The 23,452-nt window shown below is 48.4% G+C and overlaps 2 protein-coding genes across 18 annotated transcripts in view; one reads left to right on the forward strand and one right to left on the reverse strand.

Annotated features, from left to right (window-relative positions):
- Positions 1–23,452, forward strand: part of LOC109571023 (CREB-regulated transcription coactivator 1-like) — a 79,282-nt gene that overhangs the window by 49,882 nt on the left and 5,948 nt on the right. For 3 of the 14 annotated variants that reach the window (XR_011561308.1, XR_002182580.2, XR_011561303.1), the window contains 2 exons: positions 13,888–13,938; positions 21,102–21,441. Coding sequence is in view for 1 of the 14 variants with exons in the window: in XM_070770183.1 (XP_070626284.1) it covers positions 13,888–13,929 (42 nt within the window). In the remaining 13 variants the exon portion in view is untranslated. Of the gene's footprint in view, positions 1–2,528; positions 6,204–12,255; positions 12,417–13,887; positions 13,939–15,157; positions 15,292–19,634; positions 19,769–20,721; positions 20,852–21,101; positions 22,865–23,452 lie in introns of those variants that run through there. The other 11 variants (XR_011561309.1, XR_011561304.1, XR_011561305.1 and 8 more) reach the window with 9 other exon arrangements.
- Positions 14,181–23,452, reverse strand: part of TTC28 (tetratricopeptide repeat domain 28) — a 588,991-nt gene continuing 579,719 nt past the window's right edge. For all 4 annotated transcript variants that reach the window (XM_070770178.1, XM_070770177.1, XM_070770180.1 and 1 more), the window contains 3 exons: positions 23,247–23,376; positions 20,683–20,790; positions 14,181–19,635 (listed from right to left, as the gene is read on the reverse strand). In XM_070770178.1, the coding sequence (XP_070626279.1) occupies positions 18,017–19,635; positions 20,683–20,790; positions 23,247–23,376 (1,857 nt within the window). In that variant the 3' untranslated portion in view covers positions 14,181–18,016. The remainder of the gene's footprint in view (positions 19,636–20,682; positions 20,791–23,246; positions 23,377–23,452) is intronic.

A 23,452-nucleotide genomic window follows, 5' to 3' on the forward strand; every position in this document is an offset into this window, starting at 1 on the left:
CCTGGAGACCGTCGTACTGAGCGAAGAGAGACACGCACCGTGTGACAGTATTTACACGCGGCCTCTGAAATACAGGACAGACGCGCAGATCTGTGGAACAGCAACAGCCTCACAGAACAGAACAGACTTGCGCTGCCACGGGGAGGGCTGTGAGGGAGGGAAGGACTCGGGTTTCGGGGTTAGCAGCTGCAGATGGTGACATCCAGGATGGATAAACAGCAAGGTCCTACTGTGCAGCACAGGGAGCTGTAGTCAGTTCCATGATAAACCATACTGGGAAAGAGTATATGTGTGTGTAACTGAATCACTTTGCTGCACAGTGGAAATTAACATTGTGAATCAACTGTACTTCAATTAAAAAAACAGAGTGCTTTGCTGTCCTTCCCGCTGTGTACTCGCCGTTCGCACTTGGAGGAGCTTGGGAGGAGGCTGTGTGAGTGATCACAGACCACAATCTGCAGAACCCTCGAGTGTGTGTGATTTACTTCTTCTTCCTGCCTCATTCCGTGACTCTTATTTTTGTTTCTATGGATTCTGTGCTTTTATTTGGAGCAGCTTCTAGAAACCTTTTTTTGTGAATTGAAGAGTGTATTTGTATATAGGTGTTCCTCAATGCATTATTGTAAAGGAATATCCAAATTGACATAAAAATAGGTTTTTCATGGTTTATGGAGAGCATGATGCAGATCTTATTGCATGTGGGTTTTCTTTCAAAAGAATTATTTGATTACAAATTTTTCAAATAAAAAAAAAGTCATTGTTTGCAACTTATTCTTCAAAAAGAATATGCAAACTACTAGAAGCTCTTTTGTGGCCAGGAAGATACATCAAAAACATATCCCTCTGTAGAAAGTTCAGCATCCTTCTGTGAATTCTGAAAGTTTGAAACGTCACAGACGCAGCTGTGTGTGTGAAGATCTGGGTAGGAATCGGGGACCGAAGGCTGGGGTTGGGATGGGCTCAGAAAGCAATCCAGCATCGACTCAGTCAGTTGTGGAGTCACTGGCCTCTTCAGAACCCTGTACATAGAACCACTTTTACTGGTTTTTTTTTTAGAAAATAAAATCAAAGTAACCATTCTTTGGTCTCCATAGCCAGCCTGAAGGAACTTTTCACTTCCAAGCAGCCCTTCTTAGCAAAGACTAGGGAAAAAAACAGTTCTATCCTGTAACCTGTGGTAGAAAAGGTCAGACTCCCAAAATGTTCTTTTGTCCTATGCACTCACCTGATGTGTGCACATGACTCAAAGTACAGTTTGTGGTTGTAAGCAAATTTTTTTTTGTGGAGTTGGATATGTATCACCTACCAGTCAGTGCTGCCCGAGGGCCAGCCCCACCCAGCCTTTCAGGATGTATTAGAGCTTCATCAGTTACTCGGATCTGGACTGATTATCAACCTGGTCAGTTGCTACATGAAGTCAGTTGCCTTGCTGCAGTGTCAGAATCAGCTAAATGTCTGGAAACTATCGTCCAATGTTACCTGTGTGGAACTTCTTATGAGTGCTTCTCCCCCGCCCGGAAAACAGGTGATGTGCTAAGATATAACTTCTGATTTTTATTTTAAAAGTTTCAGGCTTAAAGGTAGTTAGAATAGTAATGAAAACCCATATGTCTACCATCTATCCTAGGAAATAAAACATTATAATGGAAACTGCTGGAATATTCCTCCCAGGTTATATTTTCTCCAGTTACAGTTCTCATGCTTATCTCTAACAGATTAATGTTACTCATTTTGGTTGATGGGATTTATCTGTGTGTGTGTAGCTCTAGGTTAACAAGTCCCCAGCCTTTTTGGCACCAGGGACTGGTTTTGTGGAAGACAGTTTTCCACAGACTGGAGTAGGATTGGACGGTGGGGCTGTAGCGGGGATGGTTTGTGGATGATTCAAGGGCACTGAATTTGTTGTGCACTTTATTTCTATTATTACATCACATCACGTCCGCCTCAGATCGTCAGGTGTTAGATCCCAGAGGCCGGGGACCCTGCTCTAGTTCATTCTTTTTCATTGCTCAACATTTCGTGATTGTCTTCTTGATAGGTATTTAAATTGATTTTTTTTAGACAAAATTTTAACATTTTGCTGTAATAATACCTGATGGACCTTAAGATGCTTTTTGGTGCACAGAACTTAATTTTCTTTGTGTCTTATTTTAAGAAATCTTTTCGTACTTTGAAATAATAATATTCTTCTGTTTAGCTTATAGAAATTTATTTTTCACATTTAAGGCTGTAATTCACCCGGAATTGAGCTTTGTCTATGTAAGAAGTAGCGATCCAGGGTTTTTTTTTCTGTTGAAATAGATGTTTCTTAGGAAATGGGTCCCAACAATCTTTATTGAACACTTCATATTTTGATCTATAAGCCACTGTTGATCTGTGAACTGTCCATGAAACTGACCTGCACTTTCACTTCCGTCAGTGCCAGGTTTCAGTATATGCATGAGTTTAATTATGAGCTTTCTCTTTAGTTGTTTATTTCTGTGCTAATCATCACCAGTCTATCTTATATACTGCAACTTTTCTTTCAGCCAGGGTCCAGTCAGGAGAACAAAACCACTCTTAAGTATTTCAAGCAAGAACGGGTTTAGTATGGAGAACAGCTGCTGCTGCTGCTAAGTCACTTCAGTCATAGACGGCAGCCCACCAGACTCCCCCATCCCTGGGATTCTCCAGGCAAGAACACTGGAGTGGGTTGCCGTTTCCTTCTCCAATGCATGAAAGTGAAAAGTGAAACCGAAGTCGCTCAGTCGTGTCCGACCCTCAGCGACCCCATGGACTGCAGCCCACCAGGCTCCTCTGTCCATGGGATTTTCCAGGCAGGAGTACTGGAGTGGGGTGCCATCGCCTTCTCCAATGGAGAGCAGAGCCCTTAGCAAAACAGTGGCGTGACTGCCCAGTGCAGGAAGTGACTGACTGCTGCCTCTCAGGCTTGCCACTAACTTTTAGGGAGTCAGGAAGGTGCAGAAACCACAAAAGATCTCTGGAATTAATCAGTTGTCACTGATACTGGTGATTTACCAAAAAACACCTGAAGGTTGCTGCAGAATCGCACGTCTGCCCATCCTAGACAAAGAGGCAGAAATACTCTACAGCGTCTCCTCTGCCCTCTGGTTTAAGGAGAGCCTTCCACTGGGAATCTAATCTGAAACCTGCTGGCAGGGTCCAGGGAACTAGGCTCCTGGACACCCAGCCCTGCGAGTGGGAGAAGGGGTGTGACTTGCCTGCAGGCGTTCTGGCCTAGGTGCTTACTAGCCCCACTCCGTGCACCACACACACACCCTTTCATTATCAGAACCCCAAATCCTTTGCTATATGAACTCTTCAATGATCTTGTTAAAAACAGGATTTTAGCTGGCATTACACCTGATTTTCACACTAAGTTTGAGATAATTGACCATTTATGATACTTGGGCTTCCTGTCCATGAATATGATCCATCTTTCTTGGTAATGTGTTTCAGTAAAGCTTTATGTCCTCTACATGAAGGTTTTGTGTCTCTCATTATATTTAGTAATTAAACAACACTCAGTCAAAAAAAAAAAAATATATATATATATGCTATTTAGGTGGTGAGGGAATACATACTTGTGAACAAAACGCAAAGTACCTATCTAATGGACCTTCCATCCATTCAGTTGCTCAGTCGTGTCGGATTCTTTGTGATTCCATGGGCCAAAGGCAGCACACCAGGCTTCCCCGTCCACCACCAACTCCTGGAGCTTGCTCAAACTCATGTTCATCAAATCGGTGATGCCATCCTCTGTGGCCCCCTTCTCCTCCTGCCTTCAGTCTTTCCCAGCATCAGGGTCTTTTCCAATGAGTCAGTTCTTCACATCAGATGGCCAAAGTACTGGAGTTTCAGCATCAGTCCTTCCAATGAATATTCAGGACTGATTTCCTTTAGGATTGACTGGTTTGGATCTCCTTGCAGTCCAAGGGACTCTCAAGAGTCTTCTCCAACACTTTTGAACACAGTTCAAAAGCATCAATTCTTCGGCGCTCAGCTTTCTTTATAGTCCAACTCTCACATCGATACATGACTACTGGAAAAACCATAGCTTTGACTGGACGGATCTTTGTTGGTAAAGTAATGTCTCTGCTTTTTAATAAGCTGTCTAGCCTGGTCATAGCTTTTCTTCCAAGGAGCAAGCGTCTTTTAATTTCACAGCTGCAGTTACCATCTGCAGTGATTTTTGGAGCTCAAGAAAATAAAGTCTGTCACTGTTTCCATTGTTTCCCCATCTATTTGCCATGAAGTGGTGGGATTGGATGCCGTGATCTTAGTTTTTTCAATGTTGAGTTTTAGGCCAACTTTTTCACTCTCCTCTTTCACTTTCATCAAGAGGCTCTTTAGTTCCTCTTCCCTTTCTGCCATAAAGGTGGTATCATCTGCATATCTTAGGTTATTGATATTTCTCCTGGCAGTCTTGATTCCAGCTTGTGCTTCATCCAGCCTGGCATTTCGCATGATGTACTCTGCATATAAGTTAAATAAGCAGGGTGACAGTATATAGCCTCGCTGTACTCCTTTCCCAGTTTGGAACCAATCTTTTGTTTCTTATCCAGTTCTAACTGTTGCTTCTTGATCTGCATACAGATTTTTCAGGAGGCAGGTAAGGTGGTCTGGTATTCCCATTGCTTGAAGAATTTTCCACAGTTTGTTGTGATCCACACAGTCAAAGGCTTTGGCATAATCAATAAAGCAGAAATAGATGTTTTTCTGGAACTCTCTTGCTTTTTGATGATCCAGTGGATGTTGGCAATTTGATCTCTGGTTCCTCTGCCTTTTCTAAAACCAGCTTGAACATCTGGAAGTTCACGGTTCACGTATTACTGAAGCTCAGTCGGTAAAGAATCTGCCTTCAGTGCAGGAGACCCGGGTTTGATCCCTGGGTTGGAAAGATCCTCTGAAGAAGGAAATGGCAGCCCACTCCAGTACTCTTGCCTGGAAAATTCCATGGATGGAGGAGCCTGGTAGGCTACAGTCCATGGGGTTCCAAAGAATCGGACACAACTGAGCGAGTTCACTTTTTCTCTTTGCTAGCGTGTGAGATGAGTGCAAGTGTGTGGTAGTTTGAACATTCTTTGGCATTGCCCTTCTTTGGGATTGGAATGAAAACTGATCTTTTCCAGACCTGTGGCTACTGCTGAGTTTTTTGAATTTGCTGGCATATTGAGTGCAGCAGTTTCACAGCATCATCTTTTAGGATTTGCAATAGCTCAACTGGAATTCCATCACCTCCACTAGCTTTGTTCATGGTGATGCTTCCTGAAGCCCACTTGACTTCGCATTCCAGGATGTCTGGCTTTAGGTGAGTGATCACACCATCATGGTTATCTGGGTCATGAAGATTATTTGTATAGTTCTTCTGTGTATTCTTGCCACCTTTTCTTAATATCTTCTGCTTCTGTTAGGTCCATACCATTTCTGTCCTTTATTGTGCCCATCTTTGCATGAAATGTTCCCTTGGTATCTAATTTTCTTGGAGAGATCTGTAGTCTTTCCCATTCTGTTGTTTGCCTCTATTTTTTTTTTTTTTGCATCAATCACTTAGGTAGGCTTTCTTGCCTCTCCTTGCTATTCTTTGGAACTCTGCATTCAAATGGGTGTATCTTTCCTTTTCTCCTTTGCCTTTTGCTTCTCTTTTTTTCACAGCTATTTGTAAGGGCTCCTTAGCCAACTTTTTGCCTTTTTGCATTTCTTTTTCTTGGGGATGATCTTGATCAGTGCTTCCTGTACATTGTCACAAACCTTTGTCCATGGTTCTTCAGGCACTCTATCAGATCTAGTCCCTTGAATCTATTTGTCACTTACACCGTATAATCATAAAGGGATTTGATGTAGGTTATACCTGAATGGTCTAGTGGTTTTCCCTACCTTCTTTAAGTCTGAATTTTGCAGTAAGGAGTTCACGATCTGATGAACATATGGGCCTTGCAGCAAGCTACTTGTATTACCATTTGATAGTAAGAACTGTGATGAGAACTAGCGTGGAGTGAAGGGTATAGAGCATGATTGCAGATGATGCAGTGATAGAGGGGCGTGAGAGCGCGGACGCTGGGTGAGGGAGCTGGACAGCAGTGGGGCCAGACCACGGAAGAGTCGGAGGCCAGAGGAGGGCTGAGAAGGCTTTGGAGCACACTTGTAAGGTGAGCTGTTGTATGTTCAACAGTGGTTGCTGTGGCTGCCGTTACGGAGAACAGAGTGCGGGGAGGGAGGGTGGGCACAGGAAAGACCAGGAAGGAGGCCTGGCGGGCAGCGAGCGGGTGGCAGCGGTGAGGCGTCCAGCAGGTTTGCGCTGGACTGTGTGAGGCGTGAGAGAAAGGAGCGTGGTGGGCGTGGCCTCCCGGATGAGCGGCGCTTCTACTGAGATGCAGGAGACTTGGAGGGAAGACGACTAGGGAGACCTGGGTCGGTGGTCTTTCTGACTTTATACATACTGATGTGTGACACACACACAGGAGAGTGCACAGACTGTGATCGCACAGCGCGTGACGATTCCTTCCCGAGTGAACCCATCGAGATACGCAGGCACCAGGAGTAGCCAGTATCCTAACTTTAACACCATCGGTTTGTTTTGCTAGTTTTTGAACTTTATGTAAACAGAAGCACGTGGTATATATTCTGACTTCTTTCGCTCAACATTCTGTTTCAAATATTTGTGCTGTCGCACACGGTTGCCACAGCGTTTTCCATTGTCTGACACACAGTCATTGGTTCAGTCATTTCTGTAGTTGATCGTCAATTTGTTGACTTTTTATATCCTGTTTAAGAAACATTTTCTTACCTTAAGGTTATGGAGATAATGTCTTCTGTTTTCTTCTAAATATTTTCTGTAGATTTTCTGCCTTTTAGTTTCATATAGCCCACCAAAACTTGACCTGTGGAGGTCAAGATTGATTTTTTAAAATCTGTATATCCAGTCGAACTACCTCCATTTATCGAAAAGTCTGTTCTTTCTGCAGTGTGCCACAGTGTCATAAATCGTGTGTCTGTCTCTAGACTTCCTGTTGTGTTTCATTCATGTTTGTCTACCTTTGCACCAATACTGCTTAGTTTTTTTTGAGGTTTAGAGTTCCATGCGTGTAGATTTAATAAGTGCAAATAGAAACAAAAGAAACTAAAAACCATCACCAAACAAACACCGCGTGTGCACGGCATCCCCGTGCATCGCACTCTAGAAGGGGGGCCACCAGCACCCGGCCCCCACCCAGTAACCACGGGCGGGAACCACCCCCCACAGTGCCCCCCTTCACTCTCTGCTTGACTCTGTGGCCAGGGCACCACCTCCCTGGGCCCCGATCACAGCCACCACAGTGCTGGGACAGAGTCCTGTGGAGGGTTCTGGTAAGATCTCTGCATGTAAATCAGTGCCATGATTTTAGGACAGGCAGCCACCTCGTCTGCTGGGAAAATCGTCTTTCATGCTTGGGCATAAGAAACCTTATACCATGTGCATAGTTTGTAGTAAAGGAGATTATTTGGAATAAATGCAGGTAACTCATTGTGATAGTGGCAGATTCAGTAGCTACTGAAGACATATTTTGGGGGTAAAAAGACAGGTCAGGGCTTACTGTGCAAGGCACTGGAAAGCACAGAACGACACCCTCCCCCACCAAAGTTCCATCTTTGCATTTGCGTTTTCGTGTGATTCCCTTGTTCATCCAAGCACCACAGCAGTTTCTAAACACTCGAGCATTTAGGATGTGAATGCCCTATATATCAGTGTGTGGTATTTGAAAGTAAAAACTTCTATTAACCAGGGAATAAAAAAAAGACAGGAAAGGTTTCTCACAAAGCACAGTTCTATGTGTCTTAATTATAGCTTTATAGTGGAGCGTCTTTTCTGGCCATGGAACTTACCAAGCTTTTTTTCCCCCCTAGACTGCCTTGGATATTCTTGGCTCCTCTGCATTTCCATACAAAGTTTAGAATCACCTTGTTAATTTCTAGCCCCCCCCCCCAAAAAAAAAGTCAGCTGAGGCTTTTATTTAATTTACGCACAGTAAGATGTGTAAACTTTGAGAGTACAATTTGATAAGTTTCGACAACATTCACTCATGTAATCAGCACTCCAGTCAAGATACAGGAACAGTCGCATCACGCTAGGACGGTCCATCCTGTCCCTTTCCCATGATCCCCTTTTCCTCCCAGAGGCAGCCTCTTCGATTTCTGTCGTCGTAAGTTCGTTTTGACTCTTCTAGGACTTTATATAAATGGGATCAAGGATGAACGCTCGAGTTTGACTTCCTTGCTCACCAGCGTGTCTGATTCTCGCTGCCGTTGCCACCCGCCCCCTTCGTTCCTTCTTTCTGTGGCACCGTGTCCCTTGTCTGTCTGGACCTCAGCTCCTTCATCCTGCCACTAGGGTTTTCCCATTTGGGGGCGCCCGTGAAGAAAGCAGCGGTGGGCATTCCTGCAGGAGTCTCTCTGTGGGCATCTGTTTTCATTTCTCACAAGACATAGCATTGGGTGGGTGTGTATTAGGTTTTATGAGAAACTGCTAAACAGTTTTCAGTAAACGGTTGTATCATTTTGGTTCTGGATACACACCAACCCTTGGTGTGTGTGGCCAGTGTCTGATTTAGCCGCTCTAAAGGTAGGAAGTGTTTTGCTTTTACTGTGATGATAATTTGCATTCCCAGATGGCTGATGGTTCTGAGCACATTTCATGTGTTTGTCAAGCGCTCGTGTGTCTCCTTTGTGAAGTCTCTGCTTCGATCTTTCATCTTCAGTGCTCAATCTCTTACCGGCGAGTTGCAGGTGATAATCAATGTATTCATTCCAGATACAGCCGTGCCTGCAGGTAAAGTTACTAGGAAAAACTTTCATGAATATCTCCTTCGAGGCTGTGCTTGCCTAGTTATTTTCTTAGTGATGTCTTCTGAAGAGCAAAAGGTTTTCATTTTGCTAGAACACCATTTAGTTTTCTCTGGTGGTTAGTGTGCTTTGTGTCTTATGAAATCTTTGCCAGACTTGGGGTCAAGAGGTATTTTCCTGTGAATGAAGCTTTGTAATTTCAGCTTTTATGTCTAGGTTTATGACCCATCTTGAGTTACTTTTTTTTTTTTTTTGAGTTACTTTTTGAGTGTGACGTGAGGTAATCATTGAGGTTTTATTTTTCCAAAGATACATAGTTGTCTTACTGCCATATGTAGAAAATACCATTCTTTCCCTCTGTTGACTTTCTTTGGTACCCTTGGTTAAAAATCGGTTGACCGTTATGTCTGGGCTCTCTTCTCTTTACATTTTTCTGGACTCTCCTCTGTCCATTGCTTGTTTATATTCCAAAACTACATAGTCTAACTTACTATAGCTGTAAAGTAAATTTTGAAGGCAACTTTTTTCAGGTTTGTTTTGACTCTTCTAGATTCTTTGCATTTCCAAATAAATTTTAAATATATCTTGGCCGTTTCTAATAAAAAGACTAAGACTTTTTCCTGTTTATGTCAGTATTTTCATTACAGTTGTGGTGCTATAGATGAATCTGGGGAGAACTAACGTCTTAACAATACTGAGTGTTCCACCTGTCAATGTAGTAGCTTTCTCTATTTATGTCTTTAATTTTTCTCAGTAGTGGTTTGTCTGCCCTCAATCTTTCCCAGGATCAGGGTCTTTTCAAATGAGTCAGTTCTTCACATCAGGAGGCCAAAGTATTGGAGTTTCCGCTTCAGCTGCAGTCCGTCCAATGAATATTCAGGACTGATCTCCTTTAGGATGGACTGGTTGGATCTCCTTGCAGTCCAAGGGACTCTCTAGAGTCTTCTCTAACACCACAGTTCAAAAGCATCAATTCTTCAGTGCTCAGCTTTCTTTATGGTCCAACTCTCACATCCATACATGACCACTGGAAAAACCAGGAGGATGGGCTCAGCCTAAGCTGTAGGAAGGGACTTGGGGCTTCTCTTCTGATTGATTCCGTTATTTATTTACACTCAAGATCACAGAGGCCCCTCTCTGGATGGCCTTAGACTTGGGCGTCCATCCGTTTGATGTGTGCATCTCACTCCTTGGCTATTGTGTCCATCTTCAGTTTGCTGGCCCTTCTGACTTGCTGCTTTTTTTACCACATGTTCATCATTCACAACAAAGGCCCTGATCAGGCCTCGTCACCTGCCGCCTCCACTCAGAGCCCCTGCGCCTCTGCACTGGCTTGTCCCGGGCAGAGCCAGGGCCATTCCCGCAGGGCAGAGGCCGGGAGGAACCGTAATGGGCATTTTCATTCATCACGCTGTTCGGACTGTTCGTAATGCAGGAGAGAGCGGTAGTACAGGAGAGAGGACACAATTTATTTTATGGACTTTTAATATCTGTTTTAACTTTCCTGCTTTTTGGGAGTGGGGGAGGCTATAGTCTATTTATCACAACAAACCCTCAGTAAGTACTTGTAGTCAGTCAGTGACTTTTGAAATGTTAGATAGGAACTATCTCTTTTTTCTGAATTACATAGCAATTTTATGTTAGCATTTTGCATTCAAAAAGAAAATGGCTACACTTCAGAAAAAAAACTTCTGTAACTTCCATTTATGGGGGCAAAAAAAATTCAGACTTGACAGAATGCTGCCCGGCATATCAGAATTCAAATCCATTTACCTGTCCCAATTAACTAGAAAGGCAGACTTTGAGCTCCGCTGCTGCTGCTGCTGCTAAGTCGCTTCAGTCGTGTCCGACTCTGTGGGACCCCGTAGACGGCAGCCCACCACGCTCCCCCGTCCCTGGGATTCTCCAGGCGAGAACACTGGGAGTGGGTTGCCATTTCCTTCTCCAGTGCATGAAAGTGAAAAGTGAAAGTGAAGTCACTCAGTCGTATCCGACTCTTAGCGACTCCATGGACTGCAGCCTACCAGGCTCCTCCGTCCATGGGATTTTCCAGGCAAGAGTACTGGAGTGGGGTGCCATTGCCTTCTCCGTGAGCTCTGCTACTGGGATTTAAAATTATTTTAAAATTTTAGAACTTCTTATTTAGTATACGTATATTGAAGATATTTATATATTTAAGAACTTATTATTCCCTAAGGCCCAAATGCACAATTGCTGCAAGTCTAATAAATATCTTGAGATTGGATGCAAATTCATTTGGGAGGCAGAATGTTTCCTTAATGCCAACATGTCCCTTTAATGTATTTGGATCCAGATGTTTTGGCCTCATTTGCTGGAGTGGATGCAGCGTTAGTCTGTCAAGTTCCCTGCTGTTTGCCATTATTTAGTATTGTTAGAGTCTGTGAGCTTGCACTGTCTCTGGGAGAGCTGAAGAAAGGCTTTAAATTGGAAAAGGTACCACCAGGCTGTGGCCCTTGTCCAGAATTCCTCAGGTTAAAAACAACAAAACAGGGAGTTCCCTGGTGGTCCAGAGATTAAGAATCTGCCTTGCGGGGACAGGAAGGAGGGAAGGAGAGAAAGAGAGGGCCATAGTGAGAGACAGAGAAAGAAAAAGGGAGGGAGACAGGGCAAGAGAGAGAGACGGGGGTGGGGGGAGGAAAGAAGAGAGAGATGAGGCAGAGAGGAAGGGAGGGAAGGACAGGGTGAGAGAGAGAAGGGGAGAAAGAGGCAGAAAGGAAGGACCAGAGAGAGAGAGAAGGCGGGAGGGCGAGAGTCAGGACACAGAGGGTGAGAGGGCAAGGCAGGACACGAGGGAGGGAGAAAACCAGAAGAATCCGGCAGACGGTGCGGGGACACGGGTTCAGTTCCTGGTAGAGGAACTAAGATCCGCGTGCCTGGGAGCAGCTAAGCCCACAGGCCACAGCTCCAGGGTCCCTGTGCCTCAAGGAGAGACCCCGCACGTTGCAGGGGAGACACCTCATGCCACAGCCTAGCAGCCAAACGACATATTTTCAAAAATCTTTTTTTTTTTTTTTAAAGTGACTATAAATAAAACATTAGAATACTAATATTACAAAGCAGCACCGTTGTACGTTCCCTGGTGGTCCAGTGGTTAAGACTCCGTGCTCCTGCCTTAGGGGGCCCGGGTTCGACCCCTGGTTGGGAAACTAGACCCCACACGCGGGGCAGCACAGCCTCAGGAACTAAGAGCAGTCCTGCTGGCTGTCTGTAAGGTCCCCAGCACATGAATACCAGACTCTCACCCAGGGCCGGGCTCTCCTTCTGGGAAGCGTCTAACAAACTTAGACACGCAAATTCTCCAACTCTGACAGATTACACAAATCGTGTTTTCTAAGGTAACAGGGACCACACACCTGTGCTCAAAGATCCTCCGTGGCGCTGTGCTAACCTTGCATCCTTCCATCTACTCTGCAGATTATTAGAGTCACTCTCTGCTTTGACAGTAACAGTTTCTTAAGGAACGGCTGGACTGCGTGGAGTCCCCTCACGCCGACAGGCCTGTGTCAGGCTGGACTGCGTGGAGTCCCCTCACGCCGATAGGCCTGTGTCAGTCCCCTGGAGCAGCAGCGTCTCAGGTCCGCCTTCTCGTGTGGTCACAGGGTAACCCTTAGACCTCGGCGGCACCCCAGTTCTGAGTGGTGACGCACTCCGCAGTTTCGTGCTGATCGCTTTTCCGTGTGTGGGTGTGTTTATAGATACACCGCTTGGGGCAGAGCTCTGCCCTTGGGAATACCACGTGTGTGTTCATCAGCGACGCAAGATCCAGTGACTGACACGTAGATGCACTTTCAATCTACGTTTTCCTGGTTTTAACGGAGAAGGAAATGGCAACCCACTCCAGTATTCTTACCTGGAAAATCCCATGGACAGAGGAGCCTGGCAGGCCATACAGGTCATGGGGTCACAGACACGACCGAGCGACTTCACTTCTTCCTAGTTTTAAAGGCACAGGAATTTAATGGTCATTGTTTTATTTCAGATTTTCATGTCCAGGTTCATATATTAAATGGGCCTATACTTTTTCTTATACTGTCTATTGATCTTAGAATTAAGAATACCGTCGTGGAGTGATTTTAATATCTTATTTTTATACTTTCTTAAGCCATTTGAAAATACAGAGTACCACCGGTCCCTGAAAGTTTAGTGAAACATACGTAAAACCTTCTGGGTCTGTGTCTGGAGAGCTGGGTGAAGGGCGAGGAGTTAGACGCCGTTTTCATCTCTCAGGCCTGGTTTCAAGTTGTTTTTCCCTTTGTGCAACAGGGTTTTTAGTATTTTTTTCTAAAAGTTTATGTAAAATAATTTTTGTTGGGTAGTTGCTGAGAACACTTCAAGCATTCTTAAATTCCTTATGAAGCAGTTGATGTGTGTGAACAAGGAGCTGTGCACTGCAGCACTTTGAAGTCACGTGCTCACCATCCCCTGCATTTAGGGCCCCTCAACTGTGTAAAAACGAATGCCTAAAACATCCCAGGGGTTATCTTGCATTTTCACATATTTTGGCATAAAAGTATTCGTAGTATTTTCTGACTAATTTCTGCTGCAACTTTAGCTGTACCCACTTTTCCTTTTCTGTCTCACACGTACACGTGCAACACACACACACACACACACACGTGATCAACCTTCACAGAAATTGGTATAGTTTTCTTTTTTGGCAAAGTTTTCCCTGATCTTCTGTACTGTCTTCTGTGAGTTTCTGTGTGAGTCCCTCCCTCTACTCTCTGGGTTTGTTGTTATTGTGCTAACATCAGTCGCGTGCTCAGTGGCGCCTTCCTTCCCAACAGGCCAGGGCACACTTGTACCACAGCACTGGCTGTTCAGAGCATCCTGCCTCACTGGCTGGGCTTTAAACAGTTACACGTTTAAAATTAACCTTGAAAATACATATTTAGGTCTGTAATTTTTCTCTAAAAATGCCACTTTCACTGCATCCACTAATTTTCATGAAATTTAAAATCAATTTTAAGCTATTAGTAATTTATGTATTTCCTGAAAGTAGCATGTAAGCAGAACTAAAAATAAGTTTATATTTTACTTTATCAGGTGAAAAAGATTGTGGTCTGCTGTGCAAACTTCCAGTCTTGAACAGAACAGGTAAGAAACTCCTCTGTCATTAATAGAAGTAAACCCCAGAAACTCCCATGGTGGCACCGGAGGCCTCTGTCTGGATACAGAAGGCCACCTCTGCTGTGCACTGGCAAACATGAGACAGAAGTATATTCATAAGGACAAACTCCAGACCGCAGTCTGTGTTCATTAATGACACGATCCCATGCGTACTGCAGAGAAACCTACAAAGTGTGGAACACGCAAAGAAAGTGACTCAGATACGGCACTTAAAACCAAGGGAACTCATGCTTTAATAGACACGGAAGTCACAAAGGAAGGCCAAGTGCCTTAGCAATCTCAATAAAAATACCAAGTTCTTTTTACATGGTAAATTTCATAATATAAAAAGTTTAATGCCATCTGGAAACTGTCATTTACAAAAAAAAAAAGTCCACATAGGCCAAGGGTGGCTAACACCGCACACAGGGGCATGAGTGCCACGTGGGGAAGGCATGTGCGCAGGGAGACGTGGCCACGTGTGTCCTTCCACGCGGCCCCTCTGGAGGACCTGGCACAGACGGGGGCCCAGTTCACAAAGCACAGGTACAAGTTCTTTTAGGTAAAAAACAAAATATGTGATGAAAATTACACAGTTTTCACATTCTGCCTACTGACTAAAAGCAAGCCCGATTATCGTGTGGTGGTGGTTTCCCAGCCTGAACGGAAACTAGCGAAGTGACGGTTCTCCTTGTGGCTGGGGTGTGGGACGGGGACTGCTGGGCACCCGCAGCGGCGACCACCTGCCGGCCTCCCCCGGGCAGCCGAGCAGATACGGACGCGTGTACGGCGGCGTATGGGCTGGGGACTGTTGCGAGTGGGTGGAGGCAAGAACGTTCTCGTTTCTCTACACGCCAATACCAAACGCATCAGAACGCAAGCTTGAGTGGCTCGCTGTGTCTTGGTAAATGGATTCTGTTAAGATGAGTGAAGTGTGCAGAGCTGCCTGCGTGGCCCACTGGTGAGAAGTAAGATCTACTGCCAGGGTTTGTAGGAGAGGGAGGTTTTATTGCTTGCGTATTTGCGTCTGATGGAGCAGGGGCAGGGGTTCCAGTTTCCTGAGCTGAAAAAGAAGTCCTGTCCAATGCTGCCTGCATACAGTGACCCAGCGACCCCTTCCACGTGGGGCGGGGAGCCAAGGACTCCTCCAGGGCCCGTCCCTCCCCTCCACAGGGCTCGGGTTCCCACACACCCTGTCTGTCCACAGCCTGACGTCCGCTTTCCGAGCCTAGAAACAGAACATGAGCCGGGTGTGTTTTCTGCCATGTGGACCAGGAGTCAGCAAAACGTTTTCATAAGAGGCTCTGTGGACCAAGAGGTAAAAATCACAATATTATGTAGATACTTATATAAATATTTTAAAATGTAAAATCCACTGCTAGCTCTTGGCTGTAAAAATCCAGGCCTCTGACCAGATTTAGCCTGGAGGTCATTTGCCAACCCCTGATCTGTACAAAGAAATCTGCAAATTTTACAATCTCACATAATTTTTAAGTGTATCCTTTTTTCAGGGAAGCCTAAAAAATTCACTTGGATTTTACATCCGTTTCACTTGAATAGAAAACACCAAGACTGACAGTAAACAGAAAGAAGTGGCAATTGGTCTTGATTTTATCATCTTTGCTTTCCTTCACTGAAGCTTATATCCAGGACCCAAAAAAAAATCATATATTCCATTTGGCTTTTGAACATGAAACCTACAACAACAAATGTACTTAGACTAAAACCAAGTCAGGGTCCACGCGTCCTCCCAGCTGGCTTGGTAACCAGGAGAAGCGGTCCGGGTGGTAGGGGGCTGTGCTGGAGGTGGTCACCCGGGGCCGGAGCCCACGAGTCCTCCCAGCTGGCTTGGTAACCAGGAGAAGCGGTCTGGGTGGTAGGGGGCTGTGCTGCAGGTGGGCACCCGGGGCCGGAGCCCACGAGTCCTCCCAGCTGGCTTGGTAACCAGGAGAAGCGGTCCGGGTGGTAGGGGGCTGTGCTGGAGGTGGGCACCCGGGGCCAGAGCACAGACCGGCCTTTCCTCCGGGGCTCCTTGGCACTTGGGAAAGAGGCTGAGAGGTGCTGAGAAAGGACGAGCCTAACTGTCTACATGCGTGCGGATTCAGAAATTCACTTTTGAGGTTTGTTTCTTGTTATTGAGGACCTGATTTTGCTATCTAAATGCACAGTGCTTATAAGCTTGGCTTTCATTTGCTACATTGGTACTTTATTACCATTTACAAAAGCCATAACGCCAGCCTCAGAGTTGCTTGCTTCTTGATAAAGTGCCTCTTCCAGTGTTGGGATCGGGGTTAGGGTGGGAGGGAATCCTTGCATTTGTCAACATGGCTGTTGGGTTAAACACAAGAAGTTTCCATGACGCAGCTCAGGAGAGTGAGAGAGATTGAGGATATATTATCGAGTATATATTATCTTTCCCTCTTCGCAGAGTACAGTGTGGAATAGACAGGTGGTCAGTGTGTGTGAATCAAGTGAGGCCTCCCCGAGGTTAACCCCCCCGGGTGTCGTCATGAGGCTGCTGCCAGGCCCCGCTGTCCTCTCCCCGTGGCAGGTGTCCTGGGACGAGAGGCTGCTGCCTTCGTGGGATGGACCTTCACAGTGAGGAGGTAGTAAGTAGGATTTCCACTTGAGAATTACCTAAAAGTGGCTTATGTTCTCCAACTGCACTTGGCACTAACATGATTTTCAGCATTTCCTTTCCTTATAAAATAAGTTAGTGGTTACCCCTTCTAGACTGTTCTTTTGTCTCATCCTGGCTGGCGGCAGTATCAGGGAACTATCATAGCTGGAGAAAGAGTCCCTCTTTTCTTTTTTTTTTCCCCTGTGACAACACGTTTAAGACCCTCTCTCCTTGTTGAGCAGTAACTCAGAGGTACATATCCCAGCAGAGGGCCGTGCTTCTGAGGCCGTGGACAGTAAGGGTCTGTCCTCAGATCACAGGAACCAGGGGCACCGGTCACACCAAGACGGGGTCACATGCAGTTCACAGGTGGGAGGTGCTGGGACGGTGGGAACCTGGCAGCAGATGTAGATAGGAGGGGTGTTTGAAGCCTGGAGTTGGGAAAAGATAAAATTAAGCAGGAAGTAAAGGGATAGGAGCTGGAAGGCTAGATTCTGGTTAAATCTAGTTAGCCATGAGATTTTTTTTTTTTTTTTTTTTTGCTATTTTTTTCTTCTAAGGAAACTGAATAATTTCAAACTCCCCCCCCAAAAAATTTGATAATTACTTATTGATGACTATTCAAAATTTGACGTTTTAAAAAACTTTTTGAGCTTTTAAAAATAATAGCTATAAATGCAAAGTACTATTGATAACAAAACCAAGTTGTTTATCCGTGTACAAAAAAGGTCAGTAATGTTTTAAAAGCACAAAGTTGCATTTTAAATCACAATTGCATAGTTCTAAAATGCCTGGATAGGAGTTACGAAAATTTTCAAGTTTGGTTGACCATGGGGTTCCAAGGACATTTGTAGAGCTCAGGAGAGCAGAGTTCAGGACGGAAGCACTGTTTCCAGGTGAATTATTGCATCGGTTCTATGATGTTACAGTACCGTGAGACCAGAATTGCTACAATTTAATTACAAATCATTGGCATTTTTAAAACCGGTATCCTGTTTTTTGGCAAGTTTATAATAACACTTTCATGTAGAATTCAACTTAGATTTTACGCATCCCACCCCCAACCAGCACCTGAAAGCCTTACGAAAGCTCGTATTCTGTGTATAAAGGTACTGCATTTATACCTCTTAGCAAAATATGTACTCCCTCTCCTCCCCCGCCCCAGAACCTTGACCGTTTTTGTACAAAAGTCCTGTTGAATCGCATCAAAGATGAGAAGAGGGAGCTCACAGGTAAACATTTGGTGATGTGTGTAGAAAATTCCGTGCGCATCCTGTACCAGCTCCACATTAGTCCTGGCTTTTGGTGAATCTGCCCAGAGTCCTCGGGGGCCACCAGCGGGCGGGGCGTCTGGGCGGGCGGCGCATGCAGGGCAGCCGAGTGAGTGCGGAGAGCCCGGCCGGGCCGCTGCGCTCCGGGCTGCTGTCGGTGGGCACAGAAGATGCTTTAGCATTTAGAGGAAGGAAAAAATCTTCCAGGGGACAGAAACTTGTAGCCGTTTCCAGAAGGAAGTCTGAGAGGGCGCGTGGGAGCCGGGGCAGGTGGGCGGGCGGGCAGCGGCAGCGTGCTCAGCGAGGTGGTCTCCGTGCGCCAGTGTCCGTTGGGCGGGGCTTTGGGGGGGGTTTCTCCACGTCTCTGCAAAGACAGCTCCTTGAGTTCCAGCTTGTCTGCGCCCTCCTCCTTCTTGTTGTGCCGAGGTGACAAATTCAATAGGCTGAGGACATCTCTCTTGGAAGTCATGGTTCCAGGGGCCCCCCGGAGTATTTTCATTGGTCCCGTGGAGTGCTGGGGTGTGCTCTGCCAGAACATCTTCAGGTTGTGGACGGCCTGCACCTTCTCGTCGATGGCCGCCATCTTCAGCTTGTCGAGGTCGGGGTGGTCGGCGGGGCTGGACCGCGCGGAGCCCGCCGAGGAGTAGGAGAGAGCCGGGGAGGGTGCGCTTCCCGCGGGAGACTGCTGGCCTGAGCTGGGGGACATGTTCCTTGGAGATTTGGAGATGTGAGCGCTGTAGGGGGAGCTGGGGTACTTCAGCTTGAAGAGAGGCTGGTCGCTCAGGGAGGTCTGCGAGTCGGAGCCGGGCGACGGCCGGCCGCTGTGCTGGCTCGGGCTGTCTTTGGCGGACGCCTCGGAGGTGGTGGGGCTGCTGTACCCCGAGCTCACCTTGGGGAGGGAGGAGCTCCTGGCTGGGGGCTTTGGTTTGATGGTGACCGGCGACGACGACGCCGCCTGGCTCTTCTGGTGGGAGAGGGCGGGCCTGCTGAAGGCGCTGGTTTCGGACGCTCGGAAGACGGCAGCGCTGTTGGGCACAGAGATGCCATCTTCAGAACTGGCGCCCTGACCGCCACCCCTCTGAAGACGCTCCACTGCCATGAGATGGCTTTGTGTCTCCTCGAGAATCTTCTGCGCCAGCTCTTGAGGGTCAAGCTTCGAGTTACCTTCTTCTTGGGACTTCACGGTACTATCTGTTTCTGTGCTCGACTGGTCTGATTCTCCCGTATCTGAACTTGCTAGTTTTCCAACTTTCTGGAAGGGTGAGTTTGGGCTGGGAATCAGAGTCATTTTAACGGGAGAGTTTGGAGTGCTTGAGCTCACCGAGACTTTGACGCCGCCCGCTGTCCCCACGAGGGACTGCTTGTGGTCGGGTGAGAAGCCCGTCGGTGGGTCCTCCTGGGAGGCCGCCAAGGGCTCTGTGCTAATGATGGAGAACCCCTCGTACTCCTCCTCGTCCTTGGCGCCTGCAGGGCGGGCGGGCGGGGACAGCGGGCTCCGGGGCAGGGCAGCGCGCGGGGGGTAGGTGTTCTTGGACCGCTCGTAGTCCTGCCGTCCCCGAGGGACCGCGCCTTCTGACCCCCCGTCAGGCTTGGAGACGAAGCTCATGGAGGAGGCAATGGAGCTCAGGCTGTACACAGAGATGGCGTCTGAGGCTATGCTCTCTGCCCCGGTCGGGGAGAAAGGAGGGTGCTGGTAGCCCAGGGGCAGAGCATTGGAGACAGACTGGGCCGAGGCCAGCGACTCCAGGGAGGATGAGCTGTCCAGGCTGAGGCGCTTGGGCAGCTCGGTGGAATCTACGACAAAGGAGCACAGTTAGAATTCTCTGTGGTGCTGACTTCTTTCACAAGCATCCTCATATGCATAGAAGCTAGAGTTATACACAACCTGAATTCGTCTCAAGCCTGGAAAACAGTCCTGTGGGAAGAGGTAAGTCTCATGCTGGGGACAGAAACAGGAGGGGCCCCGGTGCTGCAGACCCGCCAGCAGGCCCACCCCCACTTGCTCCCTATCTCCCGAGGCCCCGCAGCCACGCCCCGCTCGGTGGCGCCCCTGCCCGAACCCTCACCCGCCGTCCCTTCCAGCTGCAGCTGCATCACCTCACATCCCAGCACCCTCCTCCCGCCTGCTCAGAACCCGCTCCAGGCAGGCTTCTGTCTCCCCAGCTCATGTAAAGGTCACCAGTGGTCACCGCCAAACTTGGCATTCACTGCCTGCTTCTGCACAGATCACACCCGGCTCTTGGGTACTGAACCTTCCCCGGCCCTGCCCCGTCTGTGACCTTGACCCCAGGAGGGCCCACAGGACAGTCCTGTTCGCCTGAGCCCTGTGGGCACGTCAGTGTCTCCACTCTGGACTCGTCTGACCAGCTGCCTACGAACATGTCCAAGAGGGAGCACAGACCAGTCCTGCCACCTTCACCATCTCGGCGAAGGCAGCCCAGCCTGGCAGCTGTCACCTCTGACCCCTCTGAGCACGTTTGTCAGCAGGCTTTGCCAGTTGCCGTCAAGCCTTGACGCCATTAGCGCCCGCATTCAGCCTCACTCTGCCCCTTTAGGGGGCAGGCTTGCCCCAGGGTCTGAAAACTGCCCTGCAGGCCAGCTCTGGGTACCACCCCTCCCGCGGCACCTCTCCTCCGATGCCACCTGCACTCCCTCGTCCCTTAATTTCCTCGTCTGACATGTATTGTACGTGTGCACACCATAAGCTGAGGTCCAGCAGAACAGGGAGCTTGTTTTTTGAACGTTCCCTGACATACAGCAGACATTCACTCAATTCTTCCCCTTCCCAAACCATACCCAGGGCCGTGCCTGTAGTTCCTAGGAGCCGCGAGGCACTCTTACCGAAGAGCGCGAGCAGGGCCTGGAGCGCAAAGTGCATGGTCCGTCGGTTGGCTTGTTTCCCGGTTTTCAGGATTACTTCCTCCTGACCGACCTCACAGAGATCAAAACCTAGAGAAACAAAGACCATAAACACCTGCTGCTTTGAGGAAGATTCCCGGGCCTGAAAAGGGTGTGCACTCTAGGGCTTCTCACCCTGTCCTGGGGAACCTGTGCAGACTCCTCGGAAAGCCCTGCCTGTACATCGGTCAAGAGAATGTCAGTCACGGGGACTCATGGGCGCTGCGCCCCTCACACCCACGCAGGGGGCTCCCCTGACCGCTGTCCTTCCACAGAGCGCTGGCTGCTGCCCTGCCCTGCCCTCTCCAGAGAGGAGCTGGGGGTAGTAAGGCTCGCTGACACTTGTCTCCATTCTTTTGCAGGACAGTTCACTTAAAGACTGTCGAGGACAAACATTGGCTCCTCTGTTCGACCGGACATTTAAAGCTGGTGCAGGAGAAGGTGGGAAATTTGCAAGGACAGTGTCTCTGCGCGTGGGTACGGTCTGCCCCAAGGGCTCTGAGACGAGCTTCTCCGATGCTGCAGAATCTGCTCTGGCCTGGAGCGCCCACCAGGGACTCACTCTGCCCCGCCGGAGCCACCAGGGAGCAGCCCCACGTCTAATAAGACCCAGCGCAGGCACAACAAAGGCCGGGCGGCTGCCTAACGAGCTGTTGCCGCAGCACTCAGACTCATCGGGGCCATGACGGAGGCAGCCAGCAGGTAAGGGCTTAGGGCCTAAGGGACTCGGCTCAGAACGTCTTCACTTAACCTCCCAGCAGATCACTGAGCTCTGCTTCAAACAGTGTGGACACTTGGGGCCAGCAGCAGCCCGGCGCTCCCAGGCCCTTTCCCGCCTCACCTCAGTGTTCCCACAGCAGGGACCCCAGCGCCAGATGAGAAACCTGTCTTTTTTATTCTTGTAATTCCTGTGTTGGGTCTGGGAACTGGACTCAATAGAGGTGCCTTGAACTCAGCATTCTGGTTGCTATTGGAGATTTCCCCCTCTGAACTCAAAAGTAAACAGACCCTGAAACCAACAGGAAGGTCTCAGAGAACTCAGCACTTAGAAAATGCGTGACTAATAACGTTTTAGTTTAGAATCCGCTATCAAGGGGACTTGAACTGGTTGTCCCAACAGAACTGAGTTCTCTAAATAAGCCACAGCCTGTGACTTGCTGAGGGCTGGAGGGGGTAGTTCTCCCGACTCGCCCTGGAGTATCAGTGGGATTCAGAAAGTAGAGGAGCACCAACAAAAAGCACCCAGGACCCCAGCCTGAGAGCGTGCCACGGGAGGACAGGAGCTGCTCCTCCTCACAGAAAGACCTCGGCTCCGGTCTTGCCTCACCTGCGGCCTCATACGAGTGAGACCATCCTGGGTGTGGAGCTGGTCCTTCTCACCCCTGCTCCACTTGCTCGTGACTATGCTTACTAGACATAAATGTACTGTGTTTATACCAAGAAGGCTATGGTCCTTCTTGGAAACTAGCAAATAATAAGAATCTTAAAAGACCTCAGAGTACCTACTGCCAGGGGATTTGGAACCCCTGTGGGGTTGTGTGGGTTCCCTCTTTGCCTCCAAAGACAGGTGGAAGCCCCCAAGTTGAGATGGGCTGGGAAGGGTCATCCAAATGGGCTAGAAAAGGCTCCCAGGCTTCCTGTGCGGGAGGAACATTCCCACAAGGCATCAGATCCCCACTCCCTCAGACTAAAAACCAAGGGCCTCCCACCAATGTCTTGACCCCAGGATCTGCCTCAGGCTCTTCCCTCAGCCTGGACCTATCCTCCACAGGCTCTGGGCCTGCAAGGCTCCTGCCCGTCTCTGTGACCCTGATGCTTCTGTCTGTGCTGGGGTTCCTCACTTCTGAGCTGCTCCCCTTAGGCTGCATCTTTCTGTGTGTCTGTCTGTCCCCTCTGGTATGAAAGCTCTCTTAAGAGCAGGACCTTCGGTCCTGTGCTCACTGCTGCCTCCCCCATGCCTGCGACAGGACGGCACAGCCTCTCAGGGTGATTCAGCAGCAGATGCGCCTGCAGTGAGGAGACGGCAGTGGTGCTGGGAGCTGCCTCAACTGGCTCGCAGCGCTGAAGCAGCAAGAGCGTCCTGACTGAAGGAGGATCTTGCAACAGGCCGTCCTAGGTTTCTGTGGTCAGTCAAAGGCAGTTTCAATTGTATTTTCTCTCTGCCAAGTCTGAGTAGCCAGTGATAGAGCCCGATGTTGAAATCATGACAGTTTTCCTTAGGCTGTAGTCACGGCTTGACTCCCAGCAGTACTGCAATCCAGCAGATTCATCTTAACATGATGACTCCGAGCGCAAGGAGGAAACCACCGTGTAGGGGATAGGGGCAGCCGCAAGGCCGTCTGGGAGCTGTGCTGAAGCACCAGCCCTCACATTAGCCACTGAGTAATAAACACGGCAACAACGCTAAGACCCGAGAGTCTACCAATGCCACCCAACAGAAACTAGGAGGGAAACAGGTTAAAAAGAAAGGTAGAAGAAAAGGAGCCCCTTCGCGGACGTGGGCCTACCTAGAGCCGCCAGGAACTCGTGGCAGCCGGGGAGCCGCCACAGCTGGACGCTGATGGAGACCTGGATGGGCGCCGAGGCGAAGTCCTGCTCCTTCTCGCCGGCCTGCAGCTGCACCAGCACCTGGTGGAGCTGAGGGGGAGAGCGTCAGCCTGCGCCTGCCGGGCGCCCAAGCTGCCCGCGCGGGCACGGCACCTAGCGACCTCCT

Source organism: Bos indicus, chromosome 17 (assembly GCF_029378745.1).
Source record: "Bos indicus isolate NIAB-ARS_2022 breed Sahiwal x Tharparkar chromosome 17, NIAB-ARS_B.indTharparkar_mat_pri_1.0, whole genome shotgun sequence".
In the NCBI taxonomy this organism is placed as follows: Eukaryota; Metazoa; Chordata; class Mammalia; order Artiodactyla; family Bovidae; genus Bos; species Bos indicus.